Source organism: Sorghum bicolor, chromosome 2 (assembly GCF_000003195.3).
Source record: "Sorghum bicolor cultivar BTx623 chromosome 2, Sorghum_bicolor_NCBIv3, whole genome shotgun sequence".
Taxonomy (NCBI): Eukaryota; Viridiplantae; Streptophyta; class Magnoliopsida; order Poales; family Poaceae; genus Sorghum; species Sorghum bicolor.
The window spans coordinates 2,683,507-2,705,823 of NC_012871.2; the positions used below are offsets into that span (position 1 = coordinate 2,683,507).

Below are 22,317 nucleotides of genomic sequence, written 5' to 3' on the forward strand. Positions count from 1 at the left end.
TTATAGGCTTTTACATGAATCTTTAGCTAACACACACACAACCTAATGATAGACTTGTGCAGTTGACTTATATGGTGAAGTTCCCTTTTAGCGATTATTGCATAAAATTGCCAAGACATGGGCTCTTTCTATTTTTTGAAGGCCCATATTCAAGAATGTTGTCGAGTCCAACTTGAAACATCCATTATATCATATGTTGTATCTTACAAGTCTAAAAAACACCAATATATAAGCCATGAGAATGTTGATAGATTTGACAAATAAGCCAAACGAACATGCTGTAATAATTCCACTGTCAGCTTCAAAACATACATACATTACTCACGTGCACTCATAAATAAGAATAATGTTAAATACATATTTGTAAAACATTAATAAATAAAAATATTTTTTATTTTTTATTCATACACAAAAAAAATCAAAAGGATAAATACTTAAAATTATTTACAGAATACCAAGGGGTCTGGACGCAAAAGAGTCCTTGGGGAATCGTGTGCCGTGTGGTCTGCGCCTGGTTTTTTATCCTAGCGGAAGGAACAGCCCCACTCCCCTGCTCGCTTCCGCTTCTCCGCTCCCAAACCTTCCCAACCAGCAGCTCTCTAGGGTTTTCGCCGCCGCCGCCCATGGCCGCCACTCCGGACCGCGCCAATGCCGACCTCCGTCGCCGCCTCGCCGTCGACACCCCTCCGCCGCCCCAGATCGCCAGAGGTAACCGCTCCGCCCCCTTCTCGATCCTCACGAAACCCTAGCTCAGGCCCGCTTCTCGGGCTGGTCTCGATTCGGTTCTCGTTGAGCCCTTCGATCCGCGCCGTAGGTTTGGGGTTTGCGGGGGTTTTCGGTGGGTGTTGGATGGCGCCGCCCCCCTTGGGTTTTTCGTGCTGTTGTTGCAGGTGCTGGGTTCGTGTCTGGGCCATTGATGCTTGGTGGCGCCAGGTGTTTAGATTAGATGCGTCAAGGGGGTGGTGCTAGGATAGTGAAGGGAGTTCACTTTGATTTGGGTGGACTGGATGCAGTGGTCAGGTTGCCTTCTGTATCGATTTTGGGGGCGCTGATTTGACTGATTGGATTAGTTTCAGTCAGTTATAGTTCTGATTTTTGTTGTTGATGCCGGCAGAGATCCCTCTTATTATGTTTGTTTGATATCTATGTTTTGTGTAGATTTGTTGTTGTGGGTGTATGGCTCACTGCAATCAGTTCGATGTGGTGATGTTGATGCACCCGATGATATTCTTATGTTGCACAATGTAGCTGAAAACCAATGTCTCAGTCCTGTTTCTTAAAACATGCCGTTAGCTTTATGTTGTGGTACTACATCTACGGCAGATTTAGTTAATGCTTATTCATTTGATATGTCTACAGATACTAGATCACTCTTTTTTTTTTAAATTACTTTCACGATTTATGGCATTCTCATGGTAAAAGAAGAATCTGCTTGAACTTTAGAACACATTGCAAATCTCCTCTATGCAAATATATACATCTATCAGTTATATGTGAAGGTTTACTACATCTTTCTCTTGTCTGATGAATCGATAAAGTATCGATTATCAACTTAGAACAGATGAAGGTTGCATCAGCAATAATAATTTGTTTATAGATCTTCCTCATTGTTAATGCTATTTTGATACTATGGTACATCTCTCCTGTCATATTGAAGTAGCTTTTGGTTGGTGCAGAGAAGCAAGGCCTTGATACTGAAATACCCCTTTCTCCTCAGTGGCTTATGAAGGTGGGAGAAAACAGGGTTAGTCCTCGAGGAGAAAATCGTACTAATATCATACATGACGATTGCAGTAATAGGGTACTTGTTAGGTGTATATTAATACCATATAGTGATCTATATGATTGTTTGTTTGTTGCAGGATCCTGTTTCACAGGGTATCCGCTCAGATCTTTCAAAGACATCAGGGACTGGTGAAGACCCAGGCTACAGCGCGAAGAAAAAAGATATTTTCAGGTCTTCTGTGCTTGATGGTGAAACTGGGCGCCGTGACCGCTGGCGCGATGATGAAAGGGAACCCAATTCGACCCATCGGTGGAGTCGCTGGAGGGAGACAGATAAGGAACATGGTGATGCACGCAAAGTGGAAAGATGGTCAGATGACACCTCCAAGCATTCTGTAGATGGTCATCGTGTTCCGCAGGAGCGCTGGGGCGATTCCAATAATAAGGAAGGCAGTTATGACCAACGGCGTGAGAATAAGTGGGCTGCACGTTGGGGTTCCAATGATAAGTGGGGGGATTCAGGTAAAGAGGGTGATGCTTCCCGTGGAAAAGGTTTCTCTCACTATGGAAAGGATGTCAACAGTTACGAAAAGGATACTGAAAAGGATGACAATGTTTCTCGTTCATGGAAATCTAGTTATTCTGCGGGCCGTGGGCGTGGAGATTTGCCTCACTATCCTTCTCAGACTCCGCAGAAATCATCTGCTACTTATGGATATGGTAGGGGGAAGCCAGACAATGATTTTGCAAATTTTCCAAACAATCGTGGAAAGTTCACATCTGGTACAAGTGCAATCAGTAGTGGATCTTCACGACCATTCCATCTTGGTCTACTTTCTGACAGACCTGGTGGTGTATCAGATCGTTCAGCATTCAGATATAGTAGGATGAAGTTGCTTGACATATACAGAAGTTGTGATGTCACTGATTTTAAGTTATCTGTCGATTGTTTGGAGGAAGTCTCTGTGTTCATGCAAGAAGATGCTTTGGAACCTTTAGCACTATCTGCTCCTGTTGCTGAAGAAGCGGTAATTATGCTATTATTTCCTCAGTAGTTTCTTAGTTTTGTTGTATCAAAACATTCTTATCTCACTGTTGAATTAAATTTGTAGGCCATTCTAAAAGCAATTGACAAAGGGGATATCATAAACAGTGGTGTCCATCAGGCTTCTAAAGATGGTTCTGCTGGAAAAGGTAATCCTTGCATCAAAGCAGCCAAAATTTTACTGAGAAATGGTTTATCTATTTATTTTTGATACGCTGGCATGTATATATACTACTTACTGCATAGTTTCTCACTGAATGCTTTTTTTAACTTTCTCCAGCTGGTAGAGAAGAGCAGCCAGGAGGCGTAGAAGTCTCAGGTGCCCTGCCTGGTTCTGTTTACAAATGTTGTTTACATCATCTCACATGTCTGAACAAGCTTAAGAGATCACGTAGAGTGGCCATGCATATTTGAGAACTATTCATGTTTTGAGCATTTGTGTTTGGAATATTACTAATATCATAATTGGCTTTATGCTGTTGATAAACAAAAGTATAATTTATGAGGAAAATATCATTACTGAATAACTCATTTGTTATATTTCCTGTAGCATACTGTTGATGTAGTTTGAAGCTTGCAATTGTTCTTACCCTCTTAAAAGCTGTTTATATTTATCTTTAACAGGTGTTGCTGGAAATACTGATTCGACAGCAAGAGGGGAGTCAATGCGTCCTGGGACATCTACCTATGTTGTTCCACAAAGGTCTCAGTTTACTGGAGAACATAAGCTTGGGCCATCTGAATTTGGGCATCAAATACCTAGTTTCTTAAATCAAGAAACTAAAACTGTTGGCATGATGGGTTTTGATAACTTCGCCAGTCCAGTGCAGCCTCATCCTAATCCAGAAAGCCTCTCTCTGTACTACAAAGATCCACAAGGTCAAATTCAAGGCCCCTTTTCTGGTGCTGACATTATTGGCTGGTTTGAGGCAGGTTATTTTGGCATTGATTTGCTGGTTCGTCCAGTGAATGCCCCCCCTGATATTCCTTTCTTAATGCTTGGGGATGTTATGCCTCATCTGAGAGCAAAGGCAAGGCCCCCGCCAGGATTTGCCACTTCAAAGCCAAGCGATATGCTAGCTCCGGAGACCCAACCTACAGGGAAGTTTGTCAGCTCTAGCATGCAAGCAGGATCAGCTGGCATCGGAATATTTGACAGTGGGCCAAGCAGGAAAGACAATCCTGTTGAGGCTCAAAATCGTTTCCTGGAGTCACTTATGTCCAATAGTGTGCGGAATCCTTCGGCAGACACTATCTCTTTAACAGGAGGTTCGTTACTGTCATGAAGAGTTCTATTTGTGCTTATTTCATTTCATATTAGTTTCTTAACCTTCTTTGATACCTGTCATTTCCTTGTCTGACATTATTTTCTTCTGAACTAGGTATGAATGAACTTGGCAGTAGTAGCTTTGGCAACATTTCTGTGCGTGGAGGTGAGAGTGGGGTCAATATGAACTATCTTTTGGCACAAAAAGGACTGTTGGAGAGGCAAAATTCTTTGCAAAACCCTGTTACATATTGGACAGGAGATGCTGCTCCAGCATCACAAGCACATCCAATGGCTGATACATCTCGCCAATCTTTGCAATCCCAGAATGTTGATTTACTAGCCATGCTGCAATCAAAGGAGAAACCTCAAGTTGCTACTGGTAATTCTGGACTGCCACTATGGCCCAATTACCCTGAAGCAAGAAATGTTAATCCTAACATGCATGGTGGAGATCTTGCTCAAGGGGTTCTTAATATGCGTCAAGATCTGCAGAACTCCCAGAACATTGGTATTGGTGTTCAACAGCACAACTTAATGCCACAAAACCGACCAGCTTTGTCTCATTTGCCACCTGAGAAGCTTGCCGAGATATCTCAAGATCCACAGCTGTTAAATATGCTTCAGCAGCAATATCTTTTGTCACAACTACAGTTGCAGTCACAGACACCTTTGACACCTCAGCCACAACTCTCTATGTTGGACAAGATGTTATTGCTCAAGCAGCAGCAGCAACTTCAGCAGCAGCAGCAACTTCAGCAGCAACAGCAGCAGCAGCAACAACAACTGCAACAGCAGCTGCAGCTGGAGCAGCAACAAAAGCTATTGTTGCAGCAGCAACTACTTTCTCAGATGGTACCTCACGTTCATCCCAATCAGCACACTGATGATTCTTATACATTGAAGCATACTTCTGTGCCATCTGATGATTCTATGGGTCTTGGTCTTAGAAGAATGCAAGAGACTATCGAAGTCGATCAGAAATTGCCTGTCCATGGTATGCAGGTGGGGCAGCAACCTAATCAGTCAATTATGAATTTTAGAAATATGGATGGTGTAGCTTTATCTCAAAGCTCTCCTGGAATGTTGGAAGATTTTGCGAATGTCGACTTACAATTGAAATCAACTATGGTAAACTCAAAGCTGGTGGAAGCTGCAGATAGAAACGAGGGGTTTAAATCTCACGAAGTGGGCACTGCAGCAGAAAAAAACATGTCTGGAAAGGATTTGGATTCTGGATCTACTAGGATTATAGGGAGTGCTTCAGATGAAGCTAAGGATTTACATGAACCACCACTAGATCCAAAGTCAGAAAATGTATTATCTGATATATCTGGTCAGGTTCAAGAATTGAATCTGTCGGCAGAAAATACCTCTTCTGGCATTGTGACAGCTGTGGCAACTGAAGTAAAAGTTACTGATACACAGGAGACCAAGAAAGCAGAGAAGAAAAAGAAGCAAAAGAAAAAACAGGCTGCTGCAGATGCTGGCAAAGGAGCATCAAAGGCGGTTTCAGCCCAGCAACCAAGGCAGGAAACTGAGGTTGACAGTTCTGATCTTGGTGGTAATAAGCATGATTTACCAGATGACACAGAGGAACTATTTTGGGGTTCACCTATCAGAGTGCAAAATGAGATATTACCCCCCAAAAGTCTTCCAGAGGAATATGACGCTGGCAAAGCTGAATCACAGTTCAGTTCTCTATCATCTGATCCTCATAGCATGGCAAGCCAGCGTGCATGGAAACAACCTACTCAGGGTCCCAGGCCTAAGTCACTGCTGGAAATCCAAGCTGAGGAACAATTGCGTGCACAGAAAGGATTAGCTACTGAAACTGCTAAGCCAGCAGCTTCAGTCCCTTCAATTCCTTGGAATGGCATGACAATATCCTCCGAGCAACATTATGGGGGTTCAAGTAAATCATTGGGAAGCACGGAAAGTGCTGGTGAGAGAAATAAAAGAAGCCAGTTGCATGATTTACTGGCAGAAGAAGTTCTGGCGAGGTCAAGCATTGCAGATAATGAGAACTTAGGTAATGCCAATGATGCATTTTACCCTCCTCTGTCGCCTGCTGCTGTTCAGCCTCAGCCTGCTGCTCCTGCTCTTGATGATAATGACTTCATTGAGGCCAAGGACAAAAAGAACAAAAAGAAGGCAGCAAAAACAAAAGCTTCTACTGTGAAAGCTCCATCACCTGTTGGTTCCTTTGATCCACCAGCTATTTCAATGCCCTCTGAAAAGGGAAAGTCTGTCAAGCAAGCACAACAGGAGTTAGAAATATTGCCAGCTCCACCAAGTGGTCCATCCTTTGGTGATTTTGTTCTTTGGAAGAGTGATCAGACTAGCTCTGTGCCTGCTCCAGCATGGTCTAATGACTCAGCAAAGGTACAGAAACCTTTGTCTTTGAGAGATATTCAGAGAGAACAAGAAAGGAGAACCGCTTATGTCCAGCAACAAGCACCCTCACCAACTCCAGCAAAGGTGGCCCCGAACCATAAAAGTCAGGGGAATGCTTCTTCCCGGCAAGCTTCTGGATCATCTCCATCACAGGCAGTTGCCCCTGTCCAAATAAGTTCCAATGCTCCCAGTCGTTCCAAGTCAATTGCTGAAGATGATTTGTTTTGGGGCCCTTCTGAGCACTCCAAACAAGATAAAAAGCAGTATGTCTTGCAGCAGCTCTTACAATTGAATTAATTTGTTTGGTGTTGCTTCAAGATGTTATTACATGTTTTATTCTGGATTCTATGCTTTCAAAGGATTAGTGAATTTATTAATAAACTAAATTAGCAGCAGCTCTTGCATTTGAATTAATTTATTTGGTGTTGCTTTCAAGATGGTATTACACGTTTTATTCTGGATTATCTGCTTACAAAGGATTAGTGAATCTATTAATAAACTGTATTAGCAAAATATGATTGAACTTCATACTCAAAATAATTGCAGAAAGGATTTCTTTTGAAATTAAACTTAAAGATTTGTTCCCTTATCTAGTCTGTTTGAGACTTGAGATCTTTTTAATAGCTATTTCTACTTTCATTGGTGTTTTTGGATCACAAAAGATGGATATATGGATCTGCATAGTTTCTGAGAATTTTTATGTTTTATCTTTATCAGGTCTGAGTTTCCATCTCTGTCAAGTCAGAGCAGAAGTTCCATGATGAAGGATCAATCTCCACTGAATCGTCAAAAGTCTCAGGCAGGCAGATTGCCAGTTTCTTCTGCTGCTACTGCCAACCAATCTGGCAAAGGGAAAGCAGAGGCTGCGAACAAGCAGACTGGTATAGCTAATGCTTTTTATTTGCATTCTTTAAAGACTATCATCACGTTCAAAGTTCTAACAACTGTCATTATGCAGAGGCAATGGACTTCAGAGATTGGTGTGAGAGTGAATGGGCCAGGCTCACTGGAACAAATGGTATCAAACTTGCTTGAAGTTAGGATAATTCAATCTTTTGTAGTACTTTTATTAATGTTGATATGCTTCTGCTTTCAGATATAAGCTTCCTTGAGTTCTGCATAAAGCAATCAACTACCGAAGCGGAGATGCTCCTTCACGAGAACATTGGTTCTCTTGACCGCAGTCACCAGTTCATCGACAAGTTCCTCAACTACAAGGCCTTCCTGTCAGCAGACGTGATCGACATGGCCTTCCAAGCTCCCAACACGCGTGGTACCCGCGGTGACGGCGCAGGGCGTGCAAACGCTGCTCCTGCAGCCAGAGGAGGCACGAGCGTGGACGCGGAGCTGGATGTTGTCGGGAAGAAGAAAGGCAAGAAGGGGAAGAAGGTGAGCGCGGCAGTGTTGGGGTTCAACGTGGTGAGCAACCGTATAATGATGGGCGAGATCCAGAACGTTGATTAGGAGGACGACGGCGGACGGACCGTGTACATAACCTTTTGGTTTTCCCTCCAGGACATCCATCGCCGCATGACCCATATACAGACATAGTTTAACCTCTTGTTATATGCTGAAGTTTCGGGCTTAAGGGAAGATGGGTGTGTGTCCCCAGTCTTGCTCGGAATGGAGCAGTCTAGTCTTTTGATAGACCTGTTTTTGCTGAGGGTGGGAAACTGAGTTTTAGATGCAGGGTCATGCGGTTGGTGATTTTGGGTTCCTGTAACATTTGGTTAGTGTCCTGTAACAGACAGAAAATATTTTCTTCTCAATAGAAACTCACCAGAGAACATAGATGGATTCAGTTCAGTACTAAAGTCTGTTGCTGTTGTGAATTTGTGATTTTTGATGTGGTTCACTGCTTCAAGGACCGATCTTTTGGCACGGGGTCGGCAGGGGCAGTGGCCTCAGCGCTGCTATGGCCTACGTTGTTGGGGTGGGCCGTGGGTGGGGTCTTCGAAGGCAAGATTGCTATTGGGCTCAATAGGCCGAATCCTCACCTGCTGTGGGCCGAGACAGAAACTGTCTTGAAACCTTAAATTAATTATTAACTGTAGTTATCGAATTTGCTCGTAGTTGAATACGTTATCTGACAGTTTCAAAAAAAAAAAAGAATAGTTATCTGCCGAAAGGAGTTGAAATGCCATTCAGAAATTCCTGAAAAAAACTGGGCTTTCAGGCCTGCTCAGAAGTTCCCACGATTTTTTGTTATATCTTCGTCCATTGTTGTATCTGAAGTTTGAACCTGTCGAATTTATAGATTGCCCCGAAAGAGCTTCAAATATACATCCCCATATAAAGTTGCAGAAACTGTTGTTATTACCTCATACGAGTAATACAGAGTGCTATAGTTACATGTACGTTCTTGATTGCGGACTAACAAATGGCAAAGAGGTTACGTTATCGTGCAAAATCTAGATGAAACTGCAGCTTGCATCGCACACTGAACAATTGACACTTTATTACCCACGAAAAATTCGACAATCCGATCCCGATCCTAGCAAAGTAGATGAAGCAAATAAACCCATAATCTTGTAAAAAATTGAATCTAAAAAAATGAAAGCGGCGGCTGCGTCGTCGGAGCCACGGCCTCGTCGGCACGCGCAGGGTAGCCGCTGAAATCGGGGTGGACCGCCGGCGGCACGTACGCGTTGGGCGCGAGGGCCACTGCCGGGTACACGTACGGCGGCAGAGGCGGCGACACCGGGTACAAGCTGGCGTTCAAGGCAGGTGGCGGCGCCAGCTGGTACACCGCCGTCTTGTATCCCGGCACGTATGGGTAGTTGCCGCCGCCGTAGCCGCCATAGCCGTAGCCGGATGATCCTGTGGTAGCTGGACCGTACGCGTCAGGGAAGCCGCCGTAGTCGTAGCCGGATGATCTTGTAGCGGGGCCGCCGTACGCGCCAGGGAAGCCGCCGTAGCCGTACCGGCGGTCGTAGTCGTAGCCGGAGCCGAGGCCGAGAGAAGAAGCCGTCGGGCCCGAGCCGCCGGCGCCGGCGTACCCGCGGTAGTACGGGTACGTGTCGTCGTCGTTGCTGCTGTTATAGCGGTCGTAGTAGGGGTTCTCCACGACGACATCGTCCCCGCCGCCTGTATTAGCACTAGCAGATGCGGCGGCGGCGTCGACCTTGGCGAAGTAGTCGTTGTCCGCCTTGAGCTGGTCGTATACGGCGGCGTCGATCTTGGCTTGGGCGCGCTGGGAAGCCGCGGTGTAGGTCCGGAGCGCCTCCCGGCAAGCCTCGGTGTAGGTCCGGAGCGCCGCCCGGCAAGCCTCGGTGTAGGTCCGGAGCGCCTCCTCCTTGTCGTGCCTGCCGCCGTCCCTCTCTTCGTCGGCGCGACGCGACGCCGCGATCCAGGCCAGGTGCGCCTTGTCGAAGGATTCCACTTGTTCCGGGGTGGACCTGGACCAGGGCGGGCACTCTTCCTCCAACTCCCGGAGCTGCTTCTTGAACTCTACTTCGTCTTCCTGCGCTGCTGCTGCTTTGTCGTCGTCGTTGCCGTTGCCGTTGCTCTTGTTCTCCTCTCCTGCAGTATTGGCGGTGGCGGTGGCGGCGACGGCCTGCTGCTGCGCCTCGGCATCCTCCATCGCGTCATGCTGTGAGAGCAGGTAAATCCAGTCCTCGCCGCCGTCGCTGATGCCGCACATGTTATCTTGTACTTTTTTAGAAGACGACATGATCGCTTCTTTTCTACTTGTCGGTCTTCTAGCTTCTTCTCCACAAATCGATGATGATGATGATTGAATTGGCTATTGCGGCGGATTGGATCTCGATGTCGTTCGCTCCTTGTTATCGATCACGGACGTCGTCAGATTGCCCCGGGTATCTATCTATTTATTGAGGCGGCGGCTGGCGGCTGGCGGCTGGCGGCTGGACTCCAACTCGTGTCCAACTCCAATGCGATGCGATCACCTCTGCTATCCATAATCCATATCTGATCATCACGTGTCCGTTCCCGTTCCCGTTCCGCCTCGTATCGGCTGAGGCCTTTTGTTCTCCCACCCAAAATTTAAAATTTTTGGCCTTGTTTAATTTTATTTTTTTTCAAAATAGACAATGTATCACTTTTGTTTGTATTTGACAAATATTGTCCAATCAAACCTTATTTAGTTTTCAAAAAAAATTGTAATTTTTTTTTCAGATTTTCTGTCACATCGAATCTTTAGTCGCATGCATTGAGCATTAAATATAGACAAAAATAAAAACTAATCATCCGTAATTTGCGAGACGGATCTTTTCAGCTTAGTTAGTCTATGATAAGACAATATTTATCAAATACAAACGAAAGTGCTACAATGTTTATTTTGCAAAAAAAATGGAATTAAACAAGACATCTTTTCAAGATTCTACATCATATTAAATTTTGTGGTACATATATGGAGCATTAAATATAGATAAAAAAATAAATAATTATACAATTTGTCTATAATTTACAAGATGAAATTTTTGAACCTAGTTAGTCCATGATTGAACAGTAATTGTCATATACAAATAAAAGTGTTATAGTACCTAAAAACTTTTCATCCTAACAACTAAACAAGGCCTGGATACGTCTGCAAAGGACGGAAGCGTAAATATAAAGTACGTAACTGCCGTAAGGACACGTACACTATTCAATGCCCTTTTTGGAATCCGCCTTCCTTCATGTCGGTCAGACGCACGAAAAGAGCTGTCGCTGTCGGTCGGTCTTGGTTTGGTTCCTCTTCTTCCTCTTGTCCGGCCGGCTGGCACCGGCAGGAAGCCATGGCCTCGAACGGGAGCAGCAGCACGGTGAGTCCGGCGTCTCCTCGCTTCTTCTTCTCCCCCGGATCAAGTCGAGCCAGTTACCGGCCGGCGCTGGCGGGTTCCTCCTTTGCGTTTCCGTATCATTTCATTTGAGCTGGGATCTCACCGGGAGCTGGGGAATTTCTCTTGCTCCTCGCTCTTGCGTCGAGCGGACCGCAGGTGGTGGACGAGATGCAGAGCAGCTTGGACAGGGTGCGGCGCCAGCTCTCCTCCACCTCCACCCGCCACCTCCTCCAGGGCCCTCTCTTGAAGCGATCCGACACGGTAAATCCACTCCCCTTCATTTCCCCCTTCTTTCTCTATTCCAGTTTGGTTCAGAATTCCCTGTCTCTTTCGTACTAGGATGTCTAGTGCATGGTGTCAGTAAAAATTACTGCCAGACACAGCTAGGAATCCAAACTCTGCTGTTATTGCTCACCCGTGGACACCGTTTGTGGATTGTTTACCTGTCAGCTGCCATTTTGCTTGCGTTAAAAAAAACCCTGCCATTTAGCTTGTATTTGCAATTTCAATTCCTTTCTAGTACTGTGTAAACCACATAGTCTTTGCGCGAGGTCTGAGGTGTCCTTGTCCATCCTCATCCCATTGAGATTATTTTCGTTTGTCTTCCACTTTGTCAATTCCACTTACCATGTTTCCTCTTTTTATATGCTGATATAATCTTACACCTTGGATATGTCAGCTAAGAAAGTGGAATGAGCGCTGGGTCATACTTGATCCAACAACCGGAAAGATAGAATACAAGTATGGTAACTGCAGAGTTGTTTTCCTTTCCGCCAAAGAGGCGTCACCTGAAATGCCTATGGATGACACCGATTTTTTTTGGATCATGTAGGGTCCGTAGGAGTGACAAAGATGTTAGGGGAGTGATCATGTTCGATTCAACAAGCACAGTGACGTTATCGCCTATGAACTTCCAGTATGGACGTACTTCTATTCTAGTTCGTCATGAATTTCAGATGTACGCTGTGGAAACTTTGTAATGACCTGTGAAAACTCTTGGTGCAGTGGACTGGCAAAATACGATGGATGCTGTTTCTGTATCCGTACGGGGTGTCTTTACATTGTCATCTTTACTCTCTTCTCCTTTTGTCTAGATTTGATTCGCTGTGTTCTTTGACTAGTGTTCTAGATATTGGAACTCCACAGAAAAAGGAATACTTTCTTTGTGCAGAAACTCCCAGCGCTGCAAGAGCATGGGTATCCACTTTACAGTAAGCTTTGATAATCTATGGTTCTTGCTTATATTTATCTTTTTATCTTTTGTTTTTCCTGAAACTGGTTTTATCCTGAACCACAAGTTTTGCATTGCTGTTGGATTATCTCTTCCCTGCCACTGGACTGACTAAGATTAAATAAACATTTAATTGAATGTGTGTTGAATCTGCTATTTGCACTTTTACAACTGAATCTACAGTGGGTTGCTGTTTGATTTGTTCATGTAAGTGTCAGTATTGGCAGAACTGAAAAGATTAAAAAATACAAAACCATATTAGTGGACTATTACCTATGTCCTGGGATCCTAGATATTTAACACAGATTCAGAGAAATTACGAAAGGCCCATTTACCCTTGACGTAAACTCTGATCTATATGGTTGATGCATATATGGTGGCTGTGGTCGGTGGATTTAGAGAAGGCCTTGCTCTATTACCGCACGCATAATGGCAAATCACACAAATTTGTTAGGAGCAGGTTTATTTCAATGGAAATGCACACAATTTACTCAAAGTTCATACATGTTGGATGTAGTTGACAGATTTAGATAAGGCTAAGGAGGAGGGAGCAGATTCATTGGGTGAGAATGGTCCTGCAAATAAACCTCACCCTTAGCCTCTAGAGAAGTTTTGAATGCTATGATCCATTGTATTCCAGGAGAGGGAGTTGAATTTTTATGTGTGAACACTTCCCAGCTTTAGGGATTAGAAAATTAACAGATGTGAAACACCTTGTTATTTGGATATTACATTTTTAGATTCAGAATCAGAAACATGAAAATTCTGCTATATTTGGTGCTCTACTATGGTATTCTCATTAGCCTACCTGGATCACTGCTCACCACTTCCCCAATGATTAGGAAAGCTTCCTGTAAATAGTTAGTGCTACACGCGCTCATTCTTCCAAAGTGAAACAAAGAAACAATTGCTTGTAGAATCATGCAATGTTTCATTTTGTTCTCTCATTGATAATGTTACTTGGACCTTTTGAGTAAGACTGAAGAAGATCTTATGCGAATTAATAGTTTTCGTATGGAAGATGGAAAACTGATATGGGACACTCTAGAGAAGCATCTCCCAATTGATTTACCTACGAACAAGTTCTCGCTTTAAATCATTGCAATTTTTTCATCAGAAAAAGAACATGATGGAACATGTCATGCATAATGTGTTATTAAATTAATGCATTATAACGTAGAACTAGTTTATGGCTTTACAATAGCCTCAGTATATATAATATCCCTTCCCTTAAATTTCGTTTGGTTGATGTTTGATGTATGATATAGATCTATTCTTTCCCATTTTGTGTACTGCTGTTATATCTGCAGACCTTGAAGCCTAGTAATATTTTTCTTGCTTCATATGCAGTGCGACTCAGTTGGTACTACAGGCTCATAAGGAGGCGGTGAATTCATTGGGTGAGAATGGTCCTGCAAAATTGGGAACAGTTGCAACTGTTGTGGCTGTAGCCAATGCCACTGCAATTGAAGCAACAAAGGAGGTAGAAGCTGCAATGAAGATTTCCCTACGGGCAGCTTTGGGCTCAACTACAAATAAACTTACCAAAGGTCAATTAGATGATCTCACAATAATGATGGTATGCTCTTCCATATACTACTTGTACATAAGAGTACCTGAATTAATATTCAGTAATCAAGCAGTGAACGCTAGAATTGCTGAATGCTGATGTACATAAGACTGCTAAAAAACCCAGCAAATGGGTTGTCATATAGTTGCTGAAACTATTTATGCACTGTGAGGAACTATATTACTTTGTTTATTCGAATTAGCATAAATATTGCTAAATCAACGCGGATTCTGTTAGTTACCAGCCAATTTCCTGGCATACTGAATATATTTCATCACTCTGTTTCTATAGCTGGATTATATGACACAATTACTTCAGAAAAGTTCACTGCTCATATGCTGAATGACTTTGTGTTCTGTCTTTCAAAGCGACACTTCTAAAATTATAGTAATAGTTTGATCATTGGATACTGAAATTTTTTTCTTGTTTATATTTTTCTGGCAATGGCAATGCATCTACGACAATAGGAGACCCTTCGAGTTAAAGACGATGAACTCCACCAGTTGTTGCAGGATATTCGTGCACGTGATTCTACCATCAATGAGATTGCAGATAAATTACAGGAGACTGCAGAAGCAGCTGAAACTGCTGCTTCTGCAGCACGTTCAATTGATGAAGAGAGAAGATTTTTTACGTCAGAACTTGAACGTCTGAAACAAGACCATGAGAAACAAGCTGAATCATCTTTGCTTAGGGTAACTATCGCATACAATACACATATCTTCTAACACTTATTAGTTGTTACAGAATTATACATTAGATACAGGCCACCATGAGCATGCTTCGTGTCAATGAAAATATTTGAATATGTCTGTGTTTTTGTTTCAGTTAAGGGAATCGGAGGAGAAAGCAAAGCTTCTTGTTGAAGAGAGAGATCGTTTGCTTACAGAGAGAGATTCTGCTCTTCAAGAAGCTCAGATGTGGCGCTCGGAGCTAGGAAAAGCTAGAGGAAATGCTGTAATTCTAGAAGCTGCTGTTGTCAGAGCTGAAGAGAAAGCTAGGGTCTCAGCAGCAGATGCTGACATCCGCATAAAAGAAGCCATGAGCCGACTTGAGTCTGCTATCAAAGAAAAGGAGGATCTCCTAGCCCTTGTGGATGCTCTACGATCTCAAATACAAAGGTTTGGCATCCATAGTTCTATTTGATTTCCTTTGTTTTCATCCAGTTGAGAGTTTTTTTAAAACTAGATTCTTTTAGAGCCAACTTAACAGGAGTTTATATGTTTTTTCAGCAGGCAAGAGACTAGCACAATACAGGTTTGTGAAGAGAGCTCGGAGCTCTGCTCTACTGCTTCGAAGCACATGGAAGATGATAATGTTGATAAAGCTTGCGTAAGCGATACAGATCCAATACCAGTTACAGAGAACATTGTTGAGTTGGATGACGAGGGAGTCGATATCCCTACAGTCAGGGACACTGAGTGGGATAATCCCCATTCTTCTGAAGTGTCTGATGTAAGGGAAGTAACCACAGAACCTGAAGAAAACAGCTTGGATATTCCTGTCGATACTTGATGACCAACCTTTTATTTTGTGAGAATTGCTTAGAAGGTTTAGCTGGACTCTGAACATTCTTGTTCTCCGTGATGAGTTGTACTAGTAGATTCTCATTTTAGTTCATCATTACATTCTTGTTCAAGTTTCAGCATGAGTTGCTGAACTTGAACCCCCTTTAAACGTGTGCTCTGTCCCTGCTGAAATAAAATAGCACAACTATGTTGAGCGTGTGAGTGTATATCTGGACCTTCATGTTTAGAAGGTCATCTTTGCCCATTTTTTTTCTCATTCAGGAAATTCTTGCTGTATGCTGCAAACTGAGCGTCTGAGCCAGTAAATTTGCACTAATTCTTTGTATTTATGAACAATATAAAGAAGTAAATTTGGGATTTCTTGTCTTTCGTTTGGGATGATATTGTATATAGCTGCTGGAAAGATAAAGCAACGCTGCCAGCAAAATAATGTGGTCACAAGAAATGGTATGTCAGTATGTGCTCCGTTACGAAGCATTGCAGGGATGGAGAAGAAAAGTTCAATTACACGCAGGCAGTTCGAATCTCCATTGGAAGAAGAACAGGTCATACCAACCTGCTGATGACTGTTGAATCGATCTCATTCCAGAGGAGGCAAACGCATAAAAGTCCCAGTCTTCCACATAGTGTCTGTGAGTGCCAAAACTGAAAGCACCTTATATACCATAATAACACATTAGAAACTAGATCTCAAGACAACACCGCAGTCATGCACGCACGCATGTATCGTTTGTATTTATTAAAAATAAGAAGCAGACACATGAGCAGAAATCATCAAAATTTGAAGTCATTGCTACTTGCTGACCAAACACTGATTTCTTTAATTGACCTGCTAATGGGTTGGGTTGAAATGGGTTTAATGGTTGGGTTTTCATGTGGGTGCACTTTGCATGGGTTGGAAATGGATTGATTTACTCAGTTAATTTCGATAAAATTTGAAGATGTGAACACGAGTTTTTATTTTTAAGGTCCGGCTTTTGATGTGAAGCCCCACTTGCAGATCTTGTTGTGCTAACTGGCACAGATTATGTTCATGACATTTTGTGTCCTATTTAACAAATTTCAACCAATTTTGATAAAATTTGAAAGTAAGAACGCGAGCTTTTATTTCTATGGTCCGGCTTTGTTGTGGGGCCTACATATTGATGTGCTATTAAGGAAAACGGGAGTCGATTTCACATTTGTTCTTCCATGATATGTGGCTAAACATGTTTGGGCTGCTTTTACAGTATGGTTGGATAGGAGGTTGGGAGATGACTTTGAATCTATAGCTTCCTTGTGGATTGCTAACAAGAGATATATGATTTGTAATATTCACAAATTACGTAATCTGTTATGTTTTCAGAGAGTGCCGTGGAGTGGAATGAAGAAAGTTTTTGTAAAGATTGGGAGGATGCTAAGAGGATAGGAGAAGGTGGAGAGGGTAATTCAGTTAGTGGAGGCAGAAGCAAACTCAACGCCACTGATCAAGTGGAGGATGAATACATCAGAGTCGGCACAATCAAATGCTCAACTTTCGGAGGACTCAGGAAACACGACTAGTATACCATGTAGTACAGCTTAGTGTCATGTTTGGTATTTGGTTTTTGTTGCTCAGTTAGACTTTTGGTTGTTGTTGCATTCTGTTGCACACATACTTGGACCTTGAACGATGTGCATTGCTTTGTGGTAATAAAGTAGGGGAATCCTGTTATTAAAAAAAACCTACGAGTTTAATTAGTTTATGGGTTGGAATGGATCGTTGGGTCGAAACTATAAGAATATGGGTATGGGGTGGATTAAAACCCATTAGAGCATCTCCAACAGTTATGCAATTGGACTTTGCATTCTTGAAATTTGCCAAAAAACTTAAAAATTGCTCTCCAACAGTTTTGCATTTGACTTATGCATTTTGGCAAACTTGGCATTTGATGGACCAAACTTGGCATTTTTGCATAGGCACAATGGCTTGGCAATTTCAATATCCCGAGAATCTTGGACTCCTTGTCGTGCTCGTACTCCCCACATTGCGGTAGTTTCCCGCGAGACGACTCCTCCCCGCACGCGACTCTTTCTTTCCTCCGCGCGCCGCCTCCTTTCTTCGCGCGCCGCCTCCTTTCTTCGCGCGGGGACGAAGGAGATCCATCGCCGCCTCCTTTTCTTGCTGTTGGGGAACAGCTGCATCCTTCCCCCTGGTAGCGTCGAAGGTTATCCTTCACCCAAGGAACCTCCGACGCCTGAAGCGTCGAAGGATATCCTTCACTGGAAAATACTAATGTTGACGACTCGTCTGGTCGTGCTAAGTGTGTGCAGGGACTGAGACACCGGCGGAGGCCCACAAACAAGGAAAGGGGGGAACCTCCGACCTTCCCGGGTCCGAGGATGGCGAGAACGCAGCCAGGCCGAGGAACCTCCGACTGGACCAGGCTAAGGAGGAGCTCCCGGGGTGGCCGGGTCAAGCAACCTCCGGCCCAGCCGGGCCGAGGAACCTCCGACACCAAAGCGTCGGAGGATTCGCAACTGGGTGGAGGATCCAAGCCTCCGGTCAGCTGAGGCCCCAGTCAGAGGATGAACGAAGGGCTTAATGTGAAATTACGCAGGTGTATTAGGGTCAGTAGACTGCGATGAAAGAATATACTGGAATATTCCCCCACCGTCACGGGGCATTTATGTAAATGTCATTAGATCGGTTTCCAGGCCCTATATAAGGGGCGCGATACCGCCATTAATAGGAAGGAGAGAGCATTCACTGTTTTCACCTACTAATGAGCCTGCTGTCCGTTGGAGCTCAGACCTCTCACGGCACCGAGTGAGAAGGTTCACTATTCACCGTACTGCTGGGGAGTGCGGAGAGCATCTTCCCAACATTGGCGCCCACCGTGGGGCCGAAGTATAACCTGCGATGGCTGGAAAGAGAGCAAGCACCACAGGACCTCGGGCAGAGCCCTCCAGGAGAGGAAGGCCGAGGAGGGCCGTGCGGAGCACGTACGCGACCGTAGAGGGAGAAGGTTCTGAGGGCGGGCAACCAGAGAATGAGCAGCCGGAAACACGCCAGGAACCTCCTCCCGCCGCGGGCCCGACGCAACCCACGGCCACGCAAGAGCTCCAGCAGCTGCAAGCGCAATTGCAGAACCTTCAGCAAGAGCGAGACCGGATCGCTGCTGCCTACGCCGCCAGCCAAGAGGCAGCGGTGGCCGCGACGCAAGCGGCCGAGATCAGGCAGCAGCTTTCACTTCTGCAGGCAGAAATCCTTAGCATGCAACCTTCACCTCAGCCGACGATCCAGCCCGCTGTTCTGACCAGCGCCGGCCCGACATTAGATGTGCAACCGGCAAACTACGGTGGCATGCTGCGGGGCGCGTTGGACCTTCGATCCCCCTTGTCCGAAGGATTGCAGACCTCGCCTTGGCCAACAAGCTACAAACCTATCACGCTCCCTAAATTCAGCGGAAAGGCAGACCCGTGCCAATTCCTGATGAGTTTCGAGGCAGCCGTGGCCTCAGCTGGAGGGAATGAAACTGTGATGGCAAAATCCTTCGTGATCGCAGCCGAGGGAGATGCCTTGGCGTGGTACTCGATGCTCAGACCCGGGTCGATCTATTCATGGGAGAACCTTCGAGACAAGATTTTAGCGAATTTCCAGGGATTCGCGGTTGAATCACTAACCTCCACGGACCTGTTCCAGTGTCGCCAGAATCAGGGAGAGGCACTGCGGGAGTACTTCCAAAGGTTCGTGCAGACTAAGGCGAGAGCACCCGGCGTGCCGGAGGAGGTTGCCATTGAAGCGGCCATCAAGGGTCTTCGCATAGGGCCCTTCGCGGCTCATTTGGCCAGAGAAAAGCCAGCATCCATGCATGAGCTGTACCACGAGTTTGAGAAGTATTGCAGGTCAGACAACGACTACCGCAAAAGGTTGGAAGACCAAAACTCTCAGAAGAGGCAGAGCAATGATAGAAACTCACAGAAGAAGAACCTCAGCCAGGATGAACGCCGGCCACAGCGAGAGGCTGGTGGACAGATGATGAATATCGAGCAACCGAAAAATGACAGGCCGGAAAATAACCATCCACCAGCGGAAGCGCGAAGCTCGGAACGCATACCCAATCAAGCTGGAAGAGGGGGTCGAAATGCGGGATGGCGAAAAAATCAAAGTCAGCGACCACGGAAACAGTATTGTTTCTTCCATGGAGAGGAGAAGGGTCACTCCACCAGAGATTGCCCAGATGCAAAAGAAACTCAGGAGAGGATCAAGAGCAGGTCAGCTCCGCAACCTCCGATACCAGTTGCTCAACCTCGGGAAGTAAATCACACATTCCCTCAAACCTTCTACCATTCATACGTCGGAGGTTCGAGCCAGCAGCACCCAGCTCCACTTCAGCCCAGCGCGCTAGCCTCCGCTTACTATCCCAGCTTCCTACCAGCTTGGCGCCCAGCCCAGCAAACCGCGGACCACAACCTTCCACCAAACTATGTTCCTCCACGACCTCCACACATTACGTACATCGAAACCCCGCAACCCCACCAGCAGTTACTACCTCCTCCCCCAAACCAGCTACAGCTACTCCAAGCCCCACCACCACCAAAAACCGAACCCCACCCTGATAATCAGATCGGCCCTCATACACCCCTGCCCACGATTGGAATGATCTTACCAATAGCTGGAGGGTCCTCAATGGAGTTCCAGACAAAGAAACATAAGAAGGATCACCTCCGGCTCGTTAACAACGTTGCAGTTCAAGGACCAGTGAGACGCACTGATTGGTCCAGAACCCCAATAACCTTCACTGAGGAAGATCTAAGGTTGGAAAACTACCCTCACACAGATGCCCTGGTCATAACAACGAATGTCGCGGGTTGGGGAGTAAGCAGGATCTTAGTGGACTCAGGAAGTTCCGCAGACATAATATTTGCCGGGACCTTCGACCAAATGAAGCTCAGCAGAAGCCAGCTCCAACCTTCGGAGTCACCTTTGATCGGGTTCGGAGGAAAGCAGATACATGCTCTGGGGAAGGTCGCCTTGCCCGTATCCTTCGACACAACGGAGAACGCAAGAACAGAGTACGTCACCTTCGATGTGGTAGACTTGCACTACCCATATAATGCCATATTCGGGCGAGGATTCTTGAACAAGTTCAATGCGGCCGCTCATATGGGATACCTGTGCATGAAAATCCCGGCTCTGCACGGAGTGATAACGGTTCACGGAAGTCAAAAGGAGGCAAGGAACATAGAGAAAGCAATCTACAAGTCCTTCCGGAACATAAACTCCGTAGACTCCACGCAGCATGAAGCTTCCCAGCCACCAGACATGCCAAGGGGGAAAACAGACCTGGCTGATCAGGAGGAAACGAAGTGTGTCCCTCTGCAGGAAGCTGTTCCAGATAAGAAGGTCACCATCTCCGCCACCCTTGGTAGAGAGGAGGAACTCGAATTGCTAGACGTGTTGCAAAAGAACCAAGATATCTTCGCTTGGAGTGCCGCTGACCTACAAGGAGTCAGCAGAGACATAATAGAGCATTCGCTGGACATTGATCCGAGAATGAGGCCGAAGAAGCAGAGACAGAGAAAAATGTCTGAAGAAAGAACCTTAGCCGCGAAGGCAGAGGTACAAAGACTCCTGGACGCAAAGGTCATCAGAGAAGTCATATACCCGGAATGGTTGGCAAATGTGGTCTTGGTCCCCAAGAAAAATGGCAAAATGAGAATGTGCATAGATTTTACGGATCTCAACAAGGCTTGTGTCAAAGACTCCTTCCCCTTGCCAAGGATAGATACCTCTGTGGACAAAGCAGCTGGTTGTCAGAGATTCTCACTGCTGGACTGTTTCTCTGGTTACCACCAAATTTGGCTCAAAAAAGAAGACGAAGTTAAGGCAAGCTTCACAACCCCATTCGGCACGTATTGCTACACCAGAATGCCAGAAGGTCTCAAAAACGCTGGAGCAACCTTCTCCAGAATGATGGGGAAGGTTCTAGGAAGTCAGCTACAGAGAAACATCATAGCCTACGTCGACGATGTTGTCGTCATGAGCAAGCGCAAGGAAGATCATATCAAGGACCTGCAGGAAACCTTCGTCAATCTTAGATCTGCCGGGCTGAAACTTAACCCGGAGAAGTGTGTGTTCGGGGTCAGCAAGGGAAAAATGCTGGGATATATCATCAGCTCTGAAGGAATTAGAGCTAACCCAGACAAAACAAAAGCAATCATGTCAATGGCAGAACCTTCAAACAAGAAAGAAGTGCAAAGGCTGACTGGCCGAATAGCAGCCCTCAACAGATTCATCTCAAGATCGGCAGAACGGAGCCTCCCATTCTTCAAAGTGTTGAGAGGAGAAGGTAAAACAGAATGGGGTCCGGAACAATCAGAGGCCTTCAGGCATCTCAAAAATTACATTGCAACCAACCTGGTGGTGACAGTGCCTGAGCCGGACACCCCACTACTACTGTATGTGGCTGCCTCCGATCACGCTGTCAGTGGTGTCCTGGTGCACGAGACAAGCGACAGTAAGGGAACGGTGCAAAGACCCGTTTACTACGTATCTGAAGCTCTATCAGGAGCAAAGATGAACTACACGGAGATAGTAAAAATCGCGTACGCGGTCCTGTGTGCATCAAGGAAGCTCAAGCATTACTTCCAAAGCCATGAGATTAAAGTGCCCACTTCACAGCCACTGGGTGATATCCTTAGGAACAAAGAGGCTTCCGGACGTATAGGAAAATGGGCGGCCGAACTATCACAGTTTGATATCACCTATGTCCCCAGAACCTCCATCAAATCTCAAGCCCTGGCT

The 22,317-nt window shown here is 45.2% G+C and overlaps 2 protein-coding genes across 4 annotated transcripts; both read left to right on the plus strand.

The window, feature by feature from the left end:
* On the plus strand, positions 541–8,240 carry LOC8079907 (GIGYF family protein CG11148). Of its 2 annotated transcripts, none has more exons than XM_002459284.2 (10): positions 541–708; positions 1,677–1,744; positions 1,863–2,753; positions 2,838–2,919; positions 3,051–3,089; positions 3,395–4,039; positions 4,153–6,697; positions 7,152–7,315; positions 7,393–7,452; positions 7,531–8,240. In XM_002459284.2, exons 1-10 carry the CDS (start codon positions 624–626, stop codon positions 7,896–7,898), a joined length of 4,947 nt encoding a protein of 1,648 aa, XP_002459329.1. In that variant the 5' UTR covers positions 541–623; the 3' UTR covers positions 7,899–8,240. The 2 variants fall into 2 exon arrangements, with proteins under 2 accessions (XP_002459329.1, XP_021308587.1); XM_021452912.1 differs by having other exon boundaries at positions 1,677–1,729; positions 7,531–8,235.
* Positions 11,057–15,909, plus strand: LOC8086391 (switch-associated protein 70). Of its 2 annotated transcripts, none has more exons than XM_002459285.2 (10): positions 11,057–11,200; positions 11,375–11,479; positions 11,898–11,959; positions 12,051–12,134; positions 12,224–12,255; positions 12,348–12,429; positions 13,800–14,028; positions 14,487–14,714; positions 14,848–15,140; positions 15,252–15,909. In XM_002459285.2, the coding sequence occupies exons 1-10, from the start codon at positions 11,075–11,077 to the stop codon at positions 15,532–15,534; spliced, it is 1,524 nt and encodes a 507-aa protein (XP_002459330.2). In that variant the 5' UTR covers positions 11,057–11,074; the 3' UTR covers positions 15,535–15,909. The 2 variants fall into 2 exon arrangements, with proteins under 2 accessions (XP_002459330.2, XP_021310433.1); XM_021454758.1 differs by having other exon boundaries at positions 15,255–15,909.

Coding starts and splice junctions, on each gene's coding strand:
- LOC8079907 (XM_002459284.2), top strand. CDS start 624: ATGGCCGCCACTCCGGACCGCGCCAATGCCGACCTCCGTCGCCGCCTC. Junction 6,698..7,151: donor TCCAAACAAGATAAAAAGCA/GTATGTCTTGCA, acceptor TATCTTTATCAG/GTCTGAGTTTCCATCTCTGT. Junction 7,453..7,530: donor CAGGCTCACTGGAACAAATG/GTATCAAACTTG, acceptor TTCTGCTTTCAG/ATATAAGCTTCCTTGAGTTC.
- LOC8086391 (XM_002459285.2), top strand. CDS start 11,075: ATGTCGGTCAGACGCACGAAAAGAGCTGTCGCTGTCGGTCGGTCTTGG. Junction 11,960..12,050: donor ACCGGAAAGATAGAATACAA/GTATGGTAACTG, acceptor TGGATCATGTAG/GGTCCGTAGGAGTGACAAAG. Junction 12,135..12,223: donor TTATCGCCTATGAACTTCCA/GTATGGACGTAC, acceptor CTCTTGGTGCAG/TGGACTGGCAAAATACGATG.